This window comes from Chlorocebus sabaeus, chromosome 21 (genome assembly GCF_047675955.1).
Source record: "Chlorocebus sabaeus isolate Y175 chromosome 21, mChlSab1.0.hap1, whole genome shotgun sequence".
NCBI lineage: Eukaryota > Metazoa > Chordata > Mammalia > Primates > Cercopithecidae > Chlorocebus > Chlorocebus sabaeus.
Window position 1 is genome coordinate 6,811,902 of NC_132924.1, and position 22,709 is coordinate 6,834,610.

At 43.2% G+C, this 22,709-nt stretch overlaps 1 protein-coding gene across 1 annotated transcript in view; it reads right to left on the bottom strand.

Moving 5' to 3' along the window:
- The window catches only part of EGFR (epidermal growth factor receptor), a 192,926-nt gene extending 181,000 nt beyond the window's left edge, over positions 1-11,926 (bottom strand). Inside the window, exon 1 of the mRNA XM_007981280.3 lies at positions 11,578-11,926. Coding sequence (XP_007979471.1) covers positions 11,578-11,665 — 88 coding nt within the window. The 5' untranslated portion in view covers positions 11,666-11,926. The remainder of the gene's footprint in view (positions 1-11,577) is intronic.
- Positions 11,927-22,709: the final 10,783 nt, after the last annotated feature.

Sequence of the window (22,709 nt, forward strand, 5' to 3'; positions counted from 1 at the left end):
CGAGGTTAAGTGTATGCCTTCATTTAAACCATAGACATGAGTCTTACAGATCTATGTAAGGGAATTACTACAGTTTGCCATAGGCATTGCTAACTGACCCAACTGCGAAGTCAAGTTGCCTTCTCCCCTCATTTTGTTTTCCCTGAAAGTATTTATAGGTCTGGAAAATTTACAGAAGTTGATGACACAACGTTGAAAAGTTGTACTTCTCATTTCTAAAGTAAATATTTTCAAGGCTCACAAATTCACTGCCCTGTATCTTATGGAATGGGCAGTTATAACACACGCAGAAGAGACGAGTCTAAAAACTACTTCGTAACAAAAAAGAAAACTGGGAAAGGAGCCAAAACAGAGCAGAAATACACAGAAACATACAGAAATTGTGAGGGGCATTAGGCATTAGTAATAGAAGTATAACAAATTTTGAGGAATATTTTATTTAGCCTTTGATTCACAAATAGACTGAAAGTGATAGGGGCATCAATAGCTAAAAAACCCAATGATGTCTTGAAGGAGGAATAAGGAGCCTTGACCTGCATGTTGAGAGACAGTGCTGTGTAGCAGGAGAGCACCCAGCGCCCAGTGCTCACCAGCCTGGTGATTATGGACACCTGCAGAATTGCTCTGAGCCTGGGTCCCTCACCTCCCAGTGTGGAAAGCTATCCCAATCCTGTGGGGTTGTAGGAGGTTCAGACAGAAGGATGTTAAGGCATTGTGTAAACTATGAGGTGCTGTACAAATGCGAGGTGTTGTTATTATTATGACATCAATGTTTTAGCATCTAAATTATAGGGACAGCACCCTTATTACCAGCATGTTTAAATACATATCTTGCATACATTTAGATTTGTTTTTAATTTCACAGATGCTTCCAGCTGGAAGGAGTCTGAGGATCGTCTAGTTTAACTATTTTATGGAAGGTGAAACTGAGAGGGGAGACTCTAACCTGTTTTCTTCTCTCTCCATTATAACTAACAACAAATTACAGAAAAAAAATATGTTAAGCCATGTACTGAGAAAAACTCCCTTAGCAACACCACTTTTCAGGGACAATACATGTGTATGCAAACTTGTATAACCATGAATACTGAGTGTTCGGTAGTTTCTAACTTTCAAAAATTGTATAGTATATTTTTACAGTCATTTGACAAAGTTTTTCATCTGCGGTACTTTGCTAAGTTTCATTTCCAGTTATTTATCAAAATTTTTCTTTTTCTGTGAAGGCTAATTCATAACAGCTTGCAAAAAAGAAGGAGAGAGAAAGAGAAAGAAGGAAGGGAAGAAGAAAGCAAGGAAGGAAGAAGAAAGGGAAGTAAAGAAAGAAAACAGAGCAATACAGTATTCTCACTCATAAATGTCATCAGAAAGTTTAAAAAAATCATTAAGTATCTATAAGGATAAGGTTTCTGGGCCGGGCGCAGTGGCTCATGCCTGTAATCCCAGCACTTTGGGAGGCCGAGGCGGGCGGATCACGAGGTCAGGAGATGGAGACCATCCTGGCTAACACGGTGAAACCCCGTCTCTACTAAAAAAAAAGACAAAAAAATTAGCCGGGTGTGGTGGCGGGTGCCTGTAGTCCCAGCTACTCGGGAGGCCGAGGCAGGAGAATAGCGTGAACCCAGGAGGCGGAGCTTGCAGTGAGGCGAGATCGCGCCACTGCACTCCAGCCTGGGTGACAGAGCGAGACTCCGTCTCAGAAAAAAAAAAAAAAAAAAGAAGAAGATAAGGTTTCTGATTCTCTACTAACATCGTAGCAGATTGAAGCCAATAAAAAGTTCTATAGTGCACTCTATTTAAAAGCTCCTCAAAATTAGTACGTTAGAAAACAACAGGTGACACAATAATTCTTCAATGACCACCTTTTTTTTTTTTTTTTTTTTTTTTGACTGAGTCTTGAGTTACTGCAACCTCCACCTTCCAACTTCAAGCGATTCTCCTGCCTCAGCCTCAGCCTCCCCAGTAGCTGGGACTACAGGCACCCAGCTAAGGTTTTTTTGTTTTGTATTTTTAGTAGAGGCGGGGTTTCACCATGTTTGTCAGGCAAGTCTCGAACTCCTGACCTCATGATCCGCTTGCCTCAGCCTCCGAAAGTGCTGAGACTACAGGCATGAGCCACCGCGCCCAGCCAACCACCTTTTGTTTATCTGTCATATATTTGGAGTTAATCAAAAGTGGATGACATCTGACATTGGGGTTCTGGGGTTTTTGTTACCTATAAACAGATAATTGTTTAACTTTCTAATAATATATTAAAATATACTTTAGTTTAAAAATCTAGTTGGAGCCATTAGATCTTGCAAGTTAGCACTAGAGCAAACTTAAAATAGTTTGTCTAGTTCATCTTGTTCAGCAAAATTTGAAGCATTTACAATGGCTTACAGTGTATGAGAATGAACTAGCAGATAATTTTGTAAGTGAAGAGAAACCATTGTAATAAAATCTCCCAAAAGCTTTCGGGTATTCAATGTTTGCTGGTAAATAAACAAAACCAGGTTTTTGAAATTAAAAAAATGTTTTTGAAACACTTTCTAAAATTTGGTATACAATGATCCGAAAATCTCAGGACACCTTTGCTTGTCCTTAAGGACCTGCACAGATTCACTAAGTGGTTTGTTTTTATTCCAGGCACTAAAATAATGGACAATTTGAGTGTAAGTAGAGACGCTACATGCACAGTTTTTCACATACAAATGCCAGTTTGTCTTATCAGAGAGACTATGTGCAATGCATCATTTTCTCCAAAACCTGTAGTAAAAGAAAGAAATTTTAGCAAAGGGTTGTAATGACATCATAAGTAAAACGATAGGACTGCTAAAACAATCATGACGTCATCTGCTGTGCGCCGGCCTGCAAGTACGTAGTGGTAAAATTGTTAGATATCGTATTTCTGCTTATAAAATAAAATCCTTCATGAACGCTCTTAAAACAACTGCAAAGCAAGCAGTGGTCTTTACTTCCATATATATATATATGTGTGTGTGTGTGTGTGTGTATTTTTTTTACATAAAGGCATGAATGCACAAGGTAACACCAGCAGCTGTACTCTTCTCTTTATTTGTTACAAATCTGCCTATTTGTTTCCAAATGATCTCTGCAAATAAATAGGTAACGTTGTACAACTTTCAACAGTGAATCAGAAAATAGATGTCTCTTCTAATTCACAAGTACCAATGGGTCAATTAATTTAAGGGACATTTTCTGAGTTGTGTGATTTCACATGTATTTATCGTGTCTAGAACTATGCAAACTTTTGTTTCATTTCTCTCTTAGATTTCTGTTTTGTTTCATTTCTCTCTTAGGTTTCTGTAGGAAGAGTTAAAGGATGCGAAGTAGTCATTTTACTTATTCATAACACATTTCAGGGAAAATCGTGCTGTTGGGGAGAAAGTTAAAGGTATCAACTATACTCTAGACTCTAGTCCAATTTTTCACATCCGGTTGCTACTTTAAAAAAGGATCATTTTAATTTTTAAATGCAAAATGTGTTGCACTTTACCTTTCATATTCCAAGTTACCCAGGGACATTTAGAAAAATAAAGCAGGAAATTCTAACGCCTTAGCATCTACTTTAGTAAGATGTTTGCATTTATAAAAAATAACAAGAAACTGAGGGTTTGCTGAAGGAGCACAGGACCTACAAGTATTTCCTCATTCCTGTCCCTGTGCCTGGAGGCCCAGCTAAGCATTCTGTTTCTGAGAAACTCCCCTTGTTGCAGAGTCCGAGCTCCCACTGAAATCCCAAATCACATCTGTTATAAAACATTGCATTACAGGGAGTGATCATGTATGTCTCTCTCTTTCTCAGTCCTTCCAGAAGATATGTCGGTCCTTGGAGGACAAGTGCAGTTATTTTGTTCCCTTGGTGTATCTAGATCCCAGCATGCGATGTGCCTGGAGTTTATCAGCAGTTCTCAAACTCTGGCATGCATCAGTCAGAACCTCCCTGAGGACTTGTGTGCACAGACCGGGGCCTGCCCTTCCAGTATCTTACTCAGAGGCCAGGGTGGGGTCCGAGAGTGTGCATCTCCAACAGGTTCTCAGGTGCTGCTGCCATGCTGGGCCCGCTGACAGCCACTGCAGAAAACTTTTTTTTTTTCTTTTTTTTTTTGTCAGTTAAAGACAGGTTTTCTTTAGTTAAAACCAATTTTGGTCAGGAGCGCTCTCTCTTACAGACTAGGAGTATAGATTGGTTTTAGGGTGAGGGGGATGATCAGAAGCTTGGAATGTGCCTGTGTGAGGGAGAAGTTTTATGGCAGGGTTGGAATATCACTGGGAGGAGGGGAGTTTATCTTGGGGAAGGCATCTTTCCGGCCAGAGGGGGTTATCTCAAGACTGGCACCTTCCCAGCTGGAGGGGGCTTATCTTGGGGCTAGCATGTCTCTGGTCGAGGCTAGCATGTCTCTGGTCGGGGAGGAGTTTGGAATGTTTCTGGTTGGAGATGTTATTTGTGATTTATGGTCATGCTGACCTTAGCCATTAGGCTGATGCCCTTTGAATTTAGGCAGTTTTTTATTAAGGTGAACTTTAGAATGATGGACTTGCCCAAGATGGCGATGCTCCTGCTCTGTCGAGCCAGACCCTATAGTTATAGAAAGGACGAGGGACGGCGTGTTCTTTCTGGCTACTTCCTCACTACAGGAAACTTTTAATGGACTAACTTGTGAAATAAAATGTGACTCTGGAACTGATTTACTAATGAAATATGCAACTGTTTCTGGATCTCAAAGGAGCTCATGAGATGAGTAAGAAATGGGGGTCTGAGATCAAAGACAAGATTTCTTCCGTTACGGGCTACATACAACACCTAATCCACTCCTCAGAATTGTCAAGCGAGCTTTAAGAAATGTGTGCGTGCCAGGTTCCTTCCCCAGAAATACTGATTGTCCTGATCTGCGGCACAGTAAGGCACCCTCTTTTTCAAAAGCCCCTCAGCTGGTTACAAGGCATGATCAAGGTTCAAAAGCTACTGCTTTAAGAAAAAAGAAAAAAACCATCTCCTACTTTTTTTGGTTCAGTCACTAATGTACAAAACCAAGTAATGTGATGCAGTCTTAGGCAGGGAACAAGAGATCCCCATTCTGAGGATTTGTAGCAATATACAAACATGACTCCCGGTACACTTATATGCACAATATATTATATTACAAGTGGCCGATAACTGCAGCTAATCAGCTGCTGACTATAGCAACCTCACCTAGAGAGAAGCTGGTATCCAGAACCCCTGGTGTGGCTCAATTTCGATGCTGATGGTGAGCATGAGACAGGTGGAGCAAGGAGACTGTGAGGGGAGGAGTTGTTCTGTGACCTAAGACAAGTAACTGACATGGAAATATGTGAGCAAATGACAACTCAAGCCACATTGCTCTCCTGTGCTCTGGACCACCATATTCTACTGCCTCTTGGACTTCTCCATCTGAGCACTGCAAGCTCAACACACCTAAAAGCTGAATATTCATATTGGACTCTCCTGCCCTTCCCCTCCTTGCCCTTCCCTTTTCTGCAGTCCCATTGACTTCCCAGCCTTTGTGATTGCATTCAGGATCTATCCAGGCTTCCAAGTGAGAAGCCTGGGTGTCAATCTGGGCTTCTGTCTTTCTTATGCTGCTACATATACTTATCAACCAGTTCTGCCTCCTGATCAGTCCCAGAGTCCCCTGTCCTGAATCTTCCTTGCTCTTGCTTCATTGTCTCTGGCAATAGTCACAAACCTCCCTGTTTCCAATGCCACCCCTGCAGTCCATTCCCCAAACCGCAGCTGCAGCCATCTTTCTAAAACACCAAACACAGCATGTCAGTTCACAGTCACTTCTCTTTCACACAGGACAAAATCCAAAGCCACGGGATGGAGCTCTCTGTGAACTGTAGGTAGCCTTACCATTTATTCCTTCTCTTCCTGCCATTTGAATTACTAGCACTCTCAAGAACTTTGCTCCTATTGGCACTGCTTGTGCAATGCCCTCCACAACCTATTCTCCGGGGAAATAACCATATAACCAAATAGCTCAAATGAGCAATCCCTTCCATTTGTGGCTAAACGTGCTCTCCTCCCCATGTAGAATTAAAGGCAAAGACTGAACTCAAAAGTCATCCTTTGTCCTGGGAAGAGTTCTGTCATTAATTCTGTGACACTGTTTCACACTTATTATCTCTAGCTCTCTCTTCCTCCAGTTGACTTCCAGACACTTAAGGGCAAGTACCAAGTCTAATTTATTTTTACATCTCAACATATGGATGGAACAGTGTAAATCACTCATCATGGCTCAAACATAAAGAAAAAAAAAAAGCCTAAGTTGTAACAGGTACCAATACTTGCCCTTCTACTCAAAGGGCAAACAATCATGGTTGACTTACGTAATTATTTAAACTAAGTCAGGGCCATGTGTGCTGCCCCGCTAGTAATGGTGTAATTACAGGTGTACTTAGGGCTGTCCGCAAGGCATTCTCATTGGGTGCGTTGTCCCCTAAATTATAACTTGAGTCTTTTGTTAATGAGAAGTTCTAGATATATTCAGAAAGGACACTTGGACTCTGGGTCTCTCCCTGAAAACCCACCAGAATGAGATAAAACTTCGATCAGAGAGAGAAATTCTACTCCCCCATGTTAGTGTTTTCATACTGCTTGCTAAAGCAAGCTGCTGAAACTGGTGGGAGTAAAATTTATTCTAAGCATATGCAATTCACAGATGCTCAGTCCACAGGACCAGTCATCTGATACTGAACTTCAGGGCCTTCAGGGATGGAAATGTTAAATCTAGCACTTACTTTCTAGGGGCTCAGTAAACACGTCCCCAATGTTCCAGGCCCCAGCTATCCCTCCTGCTCCCAACTGGCTCAAGGAACTTTCTAGACAACTGGATTGAGTGTATCTATCTAAATGTGTAGCAAGAAAGCTTTACCAGATGACTCTGAAAAAGTGAAAATTACAGGCAAACTAGTTATTTGAATAAGTTCCAATGCCTGGATTCTTGCCAAATTCAAACTGGCCAGCTTGTGCCTATGGGCCCAATGGAGGACAATCTAATGATGTTGTCCAAAGAGCCAACTGCTGAAATTTTCTTAGAAAATTCAGCCCTGTAGGAGGAAAATGAAAAAGAATGAATGAGAAAACACTATGATGTTTAATGGGGATGGCCTACAGGAACAAGTTAAGATTTACACTCTATTCTCTATGGGTTAGTGGTTCAAGAATAAACCAGTAATAATTAACTGAGACTAAAAATGTTTATCACCATAATTTCAAATGTCTGTAAGTGACAAAAGGAAACAAAAATGGAAAGAATCTGAGGAACAGAATCTGTGGTTTTTTGTTGTTGTTGTTGTTGTTGTTGTTGTTTTTTTGAGACAGAGTCACACTGTCATGTGGGCTAGAGTGCAATGTCATGATCTTGGCTCACTGCAACCTCCGCCTTCCAGGTTCAAGTGATTCTCCTGCCTCAGCCTCCTGAGTAGCTGGGATTATAGGCACCCACCACCACGCCCAGCTAATTTTTTTTATATTTTCAGTAGACACAGGGTTTCTCCGTGTTAGCCAGCATGGTCTCAAACTCCTGACCTCATGATTCGCCTGCCTCAGCTCCCAAAGTGTTGGGATTATAGGCATGAGCCACCGTGCCCAGCCCAGAATCTTGTTTTAAAAATTGTATTTATAGGGAAGCAACAGGTGGGTGAACCATATTCTAAAACTTTGAAATTTTCTCAAAACATACCCCTATTAGTAAAACCTAATGTTAAATAAGCTCATAACTAGAGTACATATAAGTCAAAATTAAAACAGGCACACACAGACCACAGACACACACACAAGTCACATGGCAAGGGCTACACCGTGTTGCAGGTTCTGCAACAGGCGAAAGGTCCTCAACATTGTGACCCACCCCTATTCCAGAGCACCAGCCTGGGGTTACCTTCCCTTCAGTGCCCATAATCATCAGTTGCCTTTAATATTAGAGTTGGTTTGTCACTCTCGTCAAAAAAGTTGCAGATGCTAGCTGCTAGTCTTGGAGCTTGGATCAAAGAAAAAACAAAGAATATCTTCTTCTTTTCAAACAGGGAGGTATCCTTTATCTTAGTACTGAGACTACTTCTAAAAACATTTCAGAACATGTTCGTGCTGTCACGTGGACCAAGTGTAATTATGCAGCACAATGGACTTTTGGCAATCGGTGTCTTCAAACCAGAAGTTTTTGAAAAATTATGAGTGATGAAACTGAATACGTGAAGCCAGAAATTACCGTTAAAAGCCTATTGGAGCTCTCAGCCAGTTTCTTGTATTCTGTGCTACAGCAGTGTGGGTCTAACACACAGACCACTGGTGTCCCTTCCAGATTTGAAAGCAATCTGGAAGCAAGAGCAGAAACCCTTAAAACTCACCCCACTTCACCCTTTAACCCAGAATATCTAGCATATTCTATGCACTCAGTAAATATTCACTGAATTCAGAAACAACAGCTCAGAAGCCTGAAGGGTCAAAGTGACTTGTCCACCTTCGCCCTGGGCTGGAGTGAGAAGAAAGGTCCCAGTTGCCAAGCCAGGCTTGGGCTTTCTAGATCTGACCTCCTTTGAGGAGGGAGGGTGGTAGATCTCACTTTGGATACCATTAATATTCTCACTTTGGTTTCTCTTTAAGACAGCTCCGACCGACTGAATAGGAACATCTCCAGAAGTGGGGCTGGGCAGGCTTATTTCCACAAAGCTCCCTCAGTTGGGAATTCCGACTCGCCTTGGAATACTTTCCAGAGTCCCTTCTGGAGAGCACCTTCATTCTGTAAGAGGCAGGGCTTTGCTTAGCGCCCCTCAAGCAGTCTCCACTCCATGCTCACTGACCTAGGGACGGAGCTGCCTCCATGGAAGGTGACGGAACAGAGGGCTGAGGAACTCTGAAGGAACGCAGACTGCTGGACAGCCCGCATTGAAGCTTCAGACAGACCCATCTTCATGAGCTGGCTCCCTGGGCCCTTTCCCGTTGCCAGCTCTGTCATTAGACATTCGCACACACCTGATTTGGATCTCCTGAAACCAGAACTCAGACGAGGTAGTGGAGTTTGGAAGTTGAGAGAGGGATCTGGAGTGGGAAGCCCCTGGTGTGAGTTTCACGTCTGCCTCCTACCAGCTGTGGGAAAGTCACTTTAGTTCTTTGTACCTCAGTTTCCCCCATAGGAGAGTGTACACCTCTTATGCTTAATGTGGGGATTAGGACGCATGAAACAGTGTCTGGCAGTCATTACCTCTAAGAGCAGCAAGTCCAGAAGTTAGCATGTCCCAGAACCAAACAAAACCCTCACTAAACAAAGTGCATCCTGAATAAAATCAACTGAGTTTGATAGACACAGGTCTTAAACAAATTTCTGTTAAAAGAGCTCACCTCCTATTTTAATAATTTGCCCCTGAAAATTCAGTCTTTTATGTTACTGTAACAGAATAGCGCCTGTTCACCTACTCTGTCTTCAGGAGCTTTCTGTTTTGAGTGAATATGGGACAAACAGGCAAATTAAGTGGTATTTATATTTTTCTCAGGAACAAATCTCCAATCACTAATAGTGGTGTTCAAGCAAGTAACATCAAAGAATGAGAACCCCACTGGAGGAAGAAAAGTGATGCTTTGGAGGTGCTCTGAGGTTTTAATTTAAAATGAAGAGAAGAGTCTCTTTGGCAGAGACAGGGCTGACACCTGACTAACAGCACCCGCAGTCAGCCCCCAGGCAGGCAGGAGGGGCCCTGCAAGCTCAGCAGAGAAGAAACCTTTCCACCAGTTCCTTCAATGAAAATAGGAATCTTTTATTATTGGAACCACACCCCACCTTTTCCCTCTTTCCTATATTTGGCAACATTGTTAAAATTCCAGATGTCCTCAAAGAGCTCTTTGCATTGGCAAGTAATCTCTCCGGAGACTTTAACAATCCTTCTTCCGTCCGGTGATCCCCAAACCTGGCTCCCCAACAGATCACATGAAGAGCATTAAAAAAAATCCCATGTCCAGGTCTTGCCCCATGCCAATTAAATCAGAATGTCTGGGGGCGGGATTCAGATACTGGTTTTTGTTTTGATTTTTTTTTTTTTTAATCCCAGGTAATTCCAACGTGCAGCAAGGTCTGGGAACCACTGTTCTATGTCTTGCCCCTCCCCCAACGACCGCGCTGGGCACCAAACCCCAACTCCCCATGCCAGTGACATCAACAGCAAGTACGGGCCTGGCTCTTGGAACCCGCGCAGCTCAAGGTTGGAATTGTGCAATTAAACCTTCCGAGGCATGTTTCCCGTGTCAAGTGGGTTTATGGTCGGTAGTCACGAAGCCAGACTCGCTTATGTTCTGTCTGGACACTTGGCACACTTGAAGTAGGGACATCAATCCGGTGTGTGTGTATGTGTGTGTGTGTGTGTAAGACAGGTTTAATATTTTGGTTGGCTCAATGTCAAATTCTTCAGACAGCAAAAAGAAACATCCAAGAAAGAAACTCTCCGGGTTTTGAGGAGAAAAGTTTGCTGTGAGCCCCATTTTGAAACACCGTGGTGCTGGCCAGGATGAGCTCTGCTTCCTGGGCTTCCGCACTCGAGGCCGCGATTCCCCCTGCAGTGGCCGGACAGCCGCGTCCCCCTCCACCGCGAAGCCCAGGCGCGACCGAAGGGCTGCAGGTGGGGCAGACCCGGACGTCCCCGCGAGGCGGCCACCGAACGAGAGCCCGGGGCTTTCTGCGCGGGCGCCCAGGAGGGAGCTCGGGTCCCCGGGAGGTGGGGGGCATACCTGGACCGGCAAGACGAGGGCGCGCCGGGTGAGGCGAGCGGCCGGGGTCTGCGCCCAAGGGGCGGGTCGGACCCCACCTGCCTTTTGCCAACAAGGAAACTAACCGCCGCCAGCACCACCCCTTCCCAGGCACCGCAGGTGGTGGCGGACGAGTTCTCCCAGCTCCCAGGTCGAAGTTGCGACTCCACACCTGGGAACGAGGATCGCGGGGACCTGGAGAGGGGCCGGGGTCAGGCTGGCCGGCGCCGGCTTCAGTCTGAGACCTGCGCGGAGGGCGGAGGCGGGGAGGTTCGCTCAGGAAGCCGCCTGTCCCGCGGGGTCCGAAGGGAGGCTTTATTTTCGGGGTCCTTCCTCAGCTTCCATAAACAGCGCAGCCTCGGCGGGTGGGCAGCGCCAGCCCCTCGCGTGCGCGCCCCGACCCCGCCGCGCCCTGGGAAGACAGCGCGGGGCGCACGTGCGGGACCCCGGCCCCAGGCACCCACCCGCACCCGACTTTCGCCCACTGACGCCTATCCCGCGCAGCGGGGCGGGGAAAGTAAGGGAGGAAAGTTGGGAGCGGTTCGGGGCGCCGGAGGTCCAGGCAGCCGTTTCCCCGCCGGCCCGCAGCCTAGTGCCCCACGCGTCTCCTCCCCCGCCCGCCCCAGACTCTCCTGGCCCAAGAACGAAACGTCCCGTTCCTCCCGCGGTCCCGGCCGGCGGCGCAGCTGATCTCAAGGAAACAGGAAAGGACGGGCGGGGGCGCGGGCGCCGAGCCGGTGCGCCGGTGCGCGGCTGGGCGGGCTGCGGGGTCTGGGGCGCGATCCGGGGGCAGCGCGGGAGCCGGCGAGACACGCCCTTACCTTTCTTTTCCTCCAGAGCCCGACTCGCGGGGCAGAGCGCAGCCAGCAGCGCCAGGAGCGCGGCCCCGGCCGTCCCGGAGGGTCGCATAGCTGCTCCCCGAAGAGCCAGCTCCGGCTCTCCGGATCAATAGTGGACGGAGTCAGGCGGCCGTGCGCGGTGGTTGTGGCGTTAGCGGCGAGGCGGGGACTCGGGCGGACGCCGACGAGGTGGCCTGTCGTCCGGTCTGGGCGGCCGCGGACGCCGGGGCTAGGTCGGGACTCCTGCCGCTTTGGCCGCGGCGGGCGCGCACACCGTGCCGGGGGCGGAGGCTGCTGCGGCCGCGCTGCGCCGGGGGCTGCCCGGACGTCTAGCTCGCGCGGGCCGGGGCGCGGGGAGGCAGGGCGGGAGGAGGAGGGACCAGGCGGCGGAGGAGGGATCGGGAGGAGCAGAGGAGGAGGAGAATGAGAGGAGGAGGGAGGAGAACCAGCCGCGGGGACCCAAGGCCAGCGGCCGCCGGAGGCGGTGGACAGCGGTGGCCCCCGCGGGACCCGGTCTCCCGCGGGAAGGGGGTGGCGCGCGGGAGGGGAGCGGGTGCTCTGAGGAGTTAATTTCCGTGAGGGGCGTTCCCAGCACTGCCCCTCTGGACTGGGTCCCCGCAGACTTGCAGGCCCAGCCTATGTCGAGGTCGAGCCAAATCTGTGCCAGGGTCCCCTTCCCCCTTTCCCTTCTTTTGTTTTACAGAACAAACTTCTACCAGCTTTAGACAGACTGGCCGAGTCCTAGAGCCAGTGTCGGATAATGGCACCGACGGGGAAACTGCTCCTTTATTCTGGTCCCCACCTCCCCTGCAGCACCCAGGGACCCTCGCGGGGATCAGAGGCTGGCCTGGCAGCTGAGGAGGTCGCTGTGCCCGCGCGGCAGGGGTGCCAGGCGTCCGAGGTGGTGCTCTAAAGTCCGAGGGTCCTTCAGATCCTGTGAAGCACCTTAGAAATCGTCTGAAATGAGGGCACCCAACTCTGGGCGCAGAGACAGGTCTCCTCAATGTTTACTGCAATCGGCCGTGGATACTTTGAAGCCAATGTGTGAAGCACGTTACTTCGCAAAAGTGAAGCTCTTGGAATAAAGGCTTGACACAAACAGCTGTGGAGATGCTTTTAGAGAGGCTAAGTGTCCCACTGCACCAGTAGCTCCCGCAGGAGAAATGCCAGGGAAGTTCGCGAAAGTTTGGCCGAAAGAAACTGAGCTGCTTTAGGCTGCAGAAACTTGAGCTACATTCCTTTGGCAAGTCCACCCCATCCCCACTGTTGCTTCTCCTGCAGTAAGAATGTCCTCTAGGTCCATGTTACAGTCAGACCCCTCCTCTCTTCACGAGATTCACTAGGACCTTCAGGCCTGGTTCAACAACCCTGATCTCCCGGCTCTGTCAAAAATCATAATCCTGAAGTAAGTGGAGCTACAGATCTGCCCTTTGCTGTCTCTGAAGGGGAGCAACCTTGCATCTTTCCTCCGCATCCAGCAAAGTGTTTGTGCCTGGGTTTCACACCCTGCAGCCTGAATGGTGGGTTTTTCACCAGGGCAAGCGCAGACAGACACAAGGCTCCTCACCACCCGCACAACCTGGAACTTCCCTGTGAATTAGGAGAAGTCATTTGTTCCTTTGTTTTAGCGGATCAGTACAGCCACTGTGCGTTGAAGTCAGCCCCTGGATGCAGAGATCGTGAAGGCTCTGCAGGCACGTGTGTGCTTTCTGCACACCTGCGCTGAAAGCAGTCCGTAAAGAAACACAGAGACAGAAAACAAAACTAGAGAAAGGCAAATGCGAAGCACAGCAGTGGAACATAAAATGAAGACAGGAGTGAGTCTTACAATAAAAGACCTAAATATGATAAACTCGTGTGCATTCACTTAACAACTGCCGCAAATTTGGTTCTAAACTATATTTTCTGTCAAGGGAACGTGACCTGTGTGCACAAGTCACAACACAAATCAATTTAAGCTACAACTGATTTGTAAGACTGCACGGGAATTTCTCCTTTGAGTGACCAAAAAAACCAGTATATTAGAACATCAGTTCTCACTACGTTAGGACTATATGAGACAACAGTCTTCATAGTACGGCTTGTATATTCTTCAATGTGATCTGATGGCATCACAAGAAACAGAGCTTTTTGTAAAGAATTACTAGACACACACACAGCACAATACTGGGATGGATTCCAGGGAACAGAGAAGAATGGGTTTGCTGAACATCCTCCTGGGACATCTATGTAAAGTTTGCGTTTCTCCTTTGAACTTTTTATACAAAAGCTGACATTCATGTTGATTTTGTAGTCCTTGGCTAGTACCTGGAGTGGGCTGATAACTGTGTTACTTGGTAAGTAAAGAACTGTATGGCCAAGCAGGCAATAATGACGGCCTCTTCAGAGAGATAAGGAGCCTGACACAGTTAGGGCCCTGCATAGTTAGGGCTCCAGCTCACAGCCTCTGTGGAGGGTGGTCCCAGATCATGGCCGGGACAGAGGCTGGGTGCCATGTGCCACCACCATAAGAATGACAATAGCAGCCCAGTTGCTGCGCTAAGCATTGGTCAGACTAAGCTCATCTCATAACCTATGAGCCCGTTAATACTTGTATCTGCCTCTTATAGCAATGTGATTCTGTGGTCACGAGAAGTGGCCAGGATCCCAAAGTATACTTGCTAGTATGAGAGGCCAACTTTGAACCCAAGGCAGAGCCATATTTTATCCCTCTTGTCCAGCAACGCTTCTAAACCTGAGACAAATGGTGATGTCAGGACCTAAAATTCTATTTCAAAATATCTTGGAAATTTGTTAGGGTGAATAATACCAAAATTTCTGCTTGGCCAACAAAAATTATAGATAAAGCCTTCATGTGTACTATATTAGCAAGTATGTACTAAGACTCTAGTATTTCCCTTAATAAATCTCATAAGTGTCTGTCAATTTTAATAACACAGATGGTTCCATCCCTTTGCCAGCTGTACATGAGAAACTTTTCCTCTGGTGAGCGGTTATCCTCATAGAAGAAGTTTCTGAGTATGTTGAATAAGAGTTTAGTCTTGTCTATAAGGAATGTGGCTCTGAATTTTCTAAAACCAAATTCTCTGTGAAAGGGGAGGAAAAACAGGTTATTTGGCAGGGTGAAGATCTGAGGTCTTCAAATATTCTAAGTTCTATCTTAGGCAAAAGGCATTTGACCACCTGTTTTCTCTGGCTTGGAGGTCAAAGTAAAGATTGATTAGGAAAAAAAGAAAAACATAGTGGCAGAGTTTAGACTTTCAAAAAATATGTTTTATAAACTACTGGAGCTAAGTAAAAGTAGAATAAGCTATTTCAGAGTGGAAAGGGCTTTTTTGAGAAAGATTTTTGTGCAAGAACAATAAGTACTAATGGAGGTTGTGAATTAAGAACAGACACAAGTTCCTTCTAACCCTAAAGTTCCTTAAGAAAATGCACTTCTAAAATAGGTTTTCACTTAAACATATGTTCACCTGACGGCTCTTCTAAGGATATATGTTAAGGAGATACAAGAATCTGGTAAGAGCTTTGCCTCTAGGGAGGAGAACTAGGTAGCTCGGGGTCAGGGGTTTATAGTGAGACTTGTTTTTCAATTATTTGTCTTTCTATACTGTTGGGAGTTTGTACTGGGAGCATTAATCACCTATTTCTGCAAGGTAAGTGTGGCCCCTGCCGAGCTTCAGGGACACTTCTGGGGGCAGTCTTTATGGTTTCTGAGACTGTTTATTCCTTCTCCTTGAAGGAAGTCATTTGCCTTGAGCTCTGAGTTGAGATCCATCTCTTCCAGAATATGGAAGAAGCAGCTTTTTCAAGGGATAATGCTCTGACAGAAAACTGCTGAAGCATTTCTCCTTTGTCATTGGTATGCTTCATCATCTCTGGAGTTGAGGGTTACATGTCACTATAGGAGGCACGATTGGCACTCCATTCTAGCAACAAGTAGAAAGCTGAGCAAACAGAAAAATTAACACCTCTTCTTAAATCTTTCAGAGAATTGAGGTCATCGGGCAAACCACTGCCCCCCAAATTGGAGAGACAGGCAAACACAGAAGCACAACCTCCAGGGGCAGAAAGCAGCACACAGAAACCTCCAAGGACCCAGTGCCGGGTGAGAAAGTTCGCCCTGTAATTGAGAAATTGCAGGAGGCTCAGTATGGGCAGCTCTGCGAATTAAGAACTCCAGCAGAGCCCAGTCATGGCGCAGGGTGGCATGAGACACCTGAGAGTGTTACTTCCTGGAGCTCTGCCAGGTCCTTACAACGAATATTGGGGGAAAATCTCATCATGCTTCTGGCAGTGGAAGGAGAAGGGGAACAATTTTGAAATAGGTTGGAACATTCTATTATTAATAGAAGGTCTGCCCTCAGGAGAAATTATTTCACTAGAGGCCTAACCTGGTGTTTTATCAGAGCGTGATCTGCCTGGAGCAAGGGAAATATACAACTCCATCCCCCTCCAACTGTTCTGTATCATCTAAGGGGCTGGGGAACCTGAGAGCAAGCTGAAGTTCACAGTCCAGGGACACAGGCTCACTGGAAGACTGTGCAATGCTCCCTCTCCCCACAGCTTATCACTACATCACTAGAAGCCTCTTTACTGCAGCTCCTCTTACCCAGTACATCATGTCCACCACAACCAAATTACAAGGCACACTGAAAGGCAAAAGACACCATCTGAAGAGACTGCACAAGCGTCAGAACCAGAATGAGACATGACAGGAACGTTACAACTAACTGCTGTGGTTTGAATGTGTCCCCGAAAAGTTCATATGTTGGAAACTTAATCCGCTGTCCTCATGAATGAATTCACATGGCTATCGTGGTGGTGGGTTAATTCTTGTGTGAGTGGCTGTGTTATAAGAGTAAGCTCTCTTGACACATGATACCCTCTCCCATGTTATGATGAAGCAAGAAGGCACCCATCAGATGCTAACACCAAACTCTTGGACTCCCTAGTCTCTAAATCAGCTTCTTTTGTCTATAAATCACCCAGTTTGTGGCATTCTGTTATAACCACGGTAACTGGACTAAGACATTATCACATCAGGGATATTAATTATTAAAAAACTATGATTAATATGCTAAGAGTTTTAATGGAAAAAATAGACAACGTGTAAGACCAGATGGACAATGTAAGCAGAGAAGTGGAATTGTTTTTTTTTTTTTTTTTAAGACAGGGTCTCACTCTGTTGCCCAATCCAGAGTGCAGTGATATGACCTTGGCTCACTGCAACCTCAACTTCCCAAGTTCAGATAATCCTCCCACCTTAGCCTCCTGAGTAGCTCTGACTACAGGCATGCACCACTACACCTGGCTAATTTTTTGTAGAGATAGAGTTTCACTATGTTGCCCAGGCTGGTCTTGAATTCCTGAGAGATGAAAGTTTTAAGAAAGAATTTAAAAATTATAGAGATCAAAAACACTGTAAAAGAAACTTAGAATGCTTTTGAAGTACACATTAGTGGGCTGAACATGCTTGAGGAAAGAATTTCTGAGCTTGAAGATATGTAAACAGAAACTGCCAAAACTGAAAAGCAGAAAGAAAAATGACTAACAAAAAGGACAAAACAAAACTTTCAAGAACTGTGGGATAATTACATGTAATGGGAATACTGTAAGTAGAAGAAAGAGAAAAAGGAGCAGAAGCAATATTTAAAGCAATAATACAAAAAAATTCCTCCAAATTAATGTCAGACAACAAATCACAGATTTGAGAAGCTCAGAGAACATCAAGAAGATATATGCCAAGAAAATCCAAACAAACAAACAAATGATACCTAGGCATAACATATTCAAACTTCAGAAAATCAAAGGTTAATGAAAAATTCCTAAATGAAGCTAAAGGGAAAAAAACACCTTACCTGTAGAGGAACCATAAAGAAAATACCTATAGAGAATATTAGAATTACATCCAACATATCCTCAGAAATCATGCAAGCAAGAAGAGAATGGAGTGATCTGGTGAATGTCTTCATCTTTTTGGGCGTCTGTAACAAAATAACATAAATTGATTTACTTGTAAACAACAGAAATTTATTTCCCATAGTTCTGGAGGCTGGGAAATCCAAGATCAAGGTATTTGCAGATTTGATGTCTGGTAAGGGCCCACTTCTTCATAGACGGCCATAATTTCACAGTGCTCTTACATGGCAGAAGGAACAAGGCAGCTCTCTGTGGTCTCTTTTATGGCACTAACCCCATTTGTAAGGGCTCCACCCTCATGACATAATCCCCTCCCAAAAACACTCTCTCCTAATAACATCATTTTGAGAACTTACATTTCATCATATACATTTTGGGGGGACATAAACATTCAGTCCATTGCGGTATATTTAGACCACTAACATTTAAGGTAATTATTGACATAGTTCGATTAATATCTACCATATTTATTACTATTTTCTATTTGCTGCCCTTGTTCTTCTTCCTGTCTTTTTATTTATTTATTTGTTTATTTTAGAGGCAGGGTCTAACTGTCTTCTAGGCAGGAGTGAAGTGACACGATCACAGCCCACTGCAGCCTCAAATTTCTAGGCTCAGGGGATCTCCTCATCACAGCCTCCTGAGTAGCTGGGACTACAGGCACAGTCCTAGCTAATGCCTGGACTTTTTAAAATTATGTTTTGTAAAGGTAGTGCCTTGCTATGTTGCGCAGGCTGGTCTCAAATTCCTAGCTTGAAGGGATCCTGTCCCCTTGGCCTCCCAAAGTGTTGGGAGAAAAAAATCTAAGGCAACTGATTTTAAAAAGTTAAAAACTAAATAATGCTCTGCTAAGAAAAGAGAGAAAATCGAATTTTACAAAATGCTATGTAAAACCCACAGAAGCAGAAAAAGTGTGGAAAACAAAAATAGAAAAAATGAGCAAGGGTGTGGTGGCTCACACCTGTAATCCTAGCAAGAAAATCAGCAAAACCAAAAGGTGATTCTTCAAAAAATCAATAAAATTTATAAGCCTCTCACCAGGCTAAGAAACAAAGAGAGGATACACAAATTATGAATATCAGAAATGAAAGAAGGAACATCACTACTGATCTCATGAACATTGAAAGGATAATAAATGATATTATAAACAGCTATACCCACGAATTTAACAACCTACATGAAATGAACCAATTCCTTGAAATGGAATGTACCAAAAGTCATACAAGAAGAAATCGGCAATTAATATAGGCCTATATCTACTATAGAAATTGAATAAATAATTAATAGCCTTCCAAAACAGAAAGCACCAAGCCCAGATGAGATCACTAGTGATTTCCATCAAATATTTAAGAAAGAAATTATATCCATTCTCTACAATCTCTTCCAGAAACTAGAAATAGAGGGAAGACTCCATAATTAATTTTGTGAAGCCGGAATTACCTTAATAGCAAAACCAGAAAAAGATATTACAAGAAAAGAAAGAAAACTGTAGACCAATATCTTTTATGAACATAGATGTAAAAATTCTCAAGAAAATATTACAAAATCAAATGCAACAAAGTGGAACAAAATTATACATGATGATCAACTGAGATTTATTCCAGATATGCAAGACTGGTTCAACATTTGAAAACTCAATTAATGTAGTTCATCACATCAACAGATCATATCAACAGATACAGAAAAATTACATGATCGTGTCAATAGATACAGAAGAAAACATTAGACAAAATCCTACACCAATTCATGATAAAAATTCTCAGTAAACTAAGAATACAGAAGGATTTCCTCAACTTAATAAAGAACAGTTACAAAAACCTATAGCTAAAAATCAGGAACAAAGCAGGATGTTTCCTTTCACCAGTGGTTTTCAATGTTGTATTAGAAGTCCTAGCTAATGCAATAACACACAAAAGAATAAATAAAATGAATATTGATTGGGAGGGAAGAAATAAATCTGTATTTGTTCACTGACAACATAATTATCTCTTAGAAAATCCAAAAGAACCAATTAAAAAGCTCCTGGAACTAATAAGCATTTATAGCAAGTGTCCAGGATACAAGATTAACATACAAAAACCAATCACTTTCCTATATACCAGCAAAGAACTAAGGGAATTTGAAATTAAAAACACATTACCATTTACATTAACACACTGAAATGGAATACTGAGCTATGATTGTAAGAAAATATGTATAAGATCTATAAGAAAAAACCAAAGAACTCTGGTGAAAGATATCAAATAACTAAATAAATGGAGTAATAGTTTGTGTTCATGGTCAGAAAGACTCCATAATGTCAAAATGTCACTTATTCCCAAGTTGATTTGTAGATTAATCCCATTTAAAATTCGAGCAAGTTACTTTGTAAATATTGACTAAATGATTTTAAACTTTATATGGGCAAGCAAAAGACCCACAGTAGCCAACTCTGTATTGGAGAACAAAATTGGAGGATCAACATTACCTGACTTCAAGATGTATACAACTACAGTAGTCTAGACTGTGTGGCATTGGTGAAAGGATAGACAAATATATCAATGGAACAAAGAGATCAGAAATCGACCCACATTTAGTCAATTGATCTTTGACAAAAAAGAAACACAATATGATAGAGAAAATATAGTCTTTTCAACAAATATTGCTGGAACAAATGGACATCTACATGCAAAAAATGAACGTAGATACAAACCTTGCACACTTTATAAAAACTCAAAACTGATCATACTTATAAATGTAAAATTCAAAACTATAAAACACCTAGGAGATAATGTAGGAGAAAACCTAGATGACTTTAGGTAAGACAATGACTTTTTAAGTACAAAACCAAAGGCACAATCCATGAAATAAATAATTTATAAACTGGAGTTTATTAAAATTAAAAAAACTTCTGTTCTGAGAAGGACAATGCCAAGGGAAGAAGGCAAGCCATATACTAGAGAAAAATTTGCAGAAGAAACATCTGATAAAGGATTGTTATCCAAAATATACAAAGAACTAAACTCTTAAAACTTAGTAACAAGAGAATAAATAACCTGATTTAAAAATGGGCCACAGCCCTACACAAACACCTCATCAAAGAAGATACACCGATGGCAAGTAAGCTTGTAAAAAGATGTTCAACATCATATGTCATTAGGAAACAGTAAAATACCACTACACATCTATTAGAATGGAAAAAATTCAGATCAGTGACAACACCAAATTCTGATGAGGATGTAGAACAGTAGGAAGTCTCATTCATTGCTGATGGGAAGGCACAATAGTACAGCCACTTAGGAAGGCAGCTTAGCTGTTTCTTATAAAAGTGTACATACATACTCTTACCATATGATCCAAAGATTTCCCTCCTTGATACTTACCCCAATGAGTTGAACACTGTTGTCTACATAAATCTGCCCATGAGTATTTATAACAGCTTTATTCATAACTTCCTTAACTTAGAATCAACTAAGATGTCCTCGTGTGGATGAGTGGATAAACAGTGGTACATGTGGACAATGGATTGTTTTTCTGTGCTAAAAAAAAAATATGCTATCAAGCCATGAAGAGACATGGAGGACACTTATGTGCATGTTGCTAAGTGAAAGAAGTCAATCTGAAAAGGCTACTTACTTTATGACTCCTGCTACAGTCATGTGCCACGTAATGACATTTCAGTCAACAATGGCACCCATATACAATAGTGGTTTCATAAGATTATAGTACTTTATTTTTACTGTACTTTTCTGTGTTTAAATACACAAATATTTACCATTATGTTATAATTGCCTACAGTATTCAGTATAGTAACATGTCAGATAGGTCTGTAGCCTAGGAAAAATAGACTATACTGTATAACTTATGTGTGTAGTAGGTTATACACATAACCTGGCTTGTGTAAGTTGGCTTGTGTAAGTTCACTCTGTTATGACCATCCAATGACAAATTCACCTAATGACACACATCTCGGATCATATTTTCATTGTTAAGTGGTGCATGACTATATATGACATTCTGGAAAAGGCAAATCCATGGAGACAGTAAGGTGATCAGTGGCTGCCAGTGGTTGGCGGGAAGGAGAGATGAATAAGCAGAACACAAGGATTTTTAGGGCTGAGAAACTATTTTGTACCATATTTCAGTGGTGGATACCTGTCATTTTACATTTGTAAAAACCCGTTGAATGTACAACACCAAGAGGGAACCCTAACATAAACTATGGACTTTGGGTGATAATGATGTGTCAATGTTGGTAATCAGTTGTAAAAAGACACCACTTTTTTGGGGAGGCTATTTATGTGTATGCCCAGGGGTATACAAAAACTCTCTATACATTTAGCACAACTTTTTTGTGAACCTAAAACTACTCTAAAAAAATAAAGTGTATGAATTAACAACAACAGTAAAAAAGCATGACTGCATGTTTGAATGCTAGTTTCAGCATCGTTGAGATGTTTGTTAATTACTTTGCAGAGGGATCTTGTAGAAAGTTTCTGAATCCTTCACAATGCTTCCCCCCTAGTGATGATTTTACAACTGAGCTGAAATAATTTTGTTCAAGGTATTATAGCTTGTTTCAGGGACAGATGTTACTGGAAACACTAGCCTGGAGATTGTAACTGGTGGTCTACAAACCAAGTTCAGGGTACAGATGTAGTTTTGTGACATCCATTCAATGTTTCTTTTAGTTTAATTAATGGCAACATTTAAAAATCAGAAGATTTTACATTTATACTGTAGATTTTGTGTTTTTCTTGAAAAATGGGAATTGTTAGCCAACTGTGTTTGCTTTAATGGGAGATGGCAAGTGGCTAAATGGTAACTGTCCCCTTTAGGAGGTACATTTGATCTCCAGTTCACACTGGAGCTGCCATCCTGATTCTCTTGTTCACGGGTCTGTGAGGTCACTGTAGGCATTAGAGTTTGCAGCTCATCCCCGGTGGTGAAATCATGGTAGTGCCATTTTATAGGTATGCTTCCTATCTCTGCTTTTCCCCTCTCCTTATCTTTCTTCATTCATCTCTCTCTCTCTCTCTCACATCTCATATATTTATATACATCCTTTTGTTGACAGGTTTTTATCCAGATGCCATAATACATAACATATCATGATAGACATCTCTTTAAATTGCATATTTCAAATATGGAGTAATATTCAAGCACAAATGTTTATCACAGCTCATTATTATCCTTATAGGCAGACTTTCTAA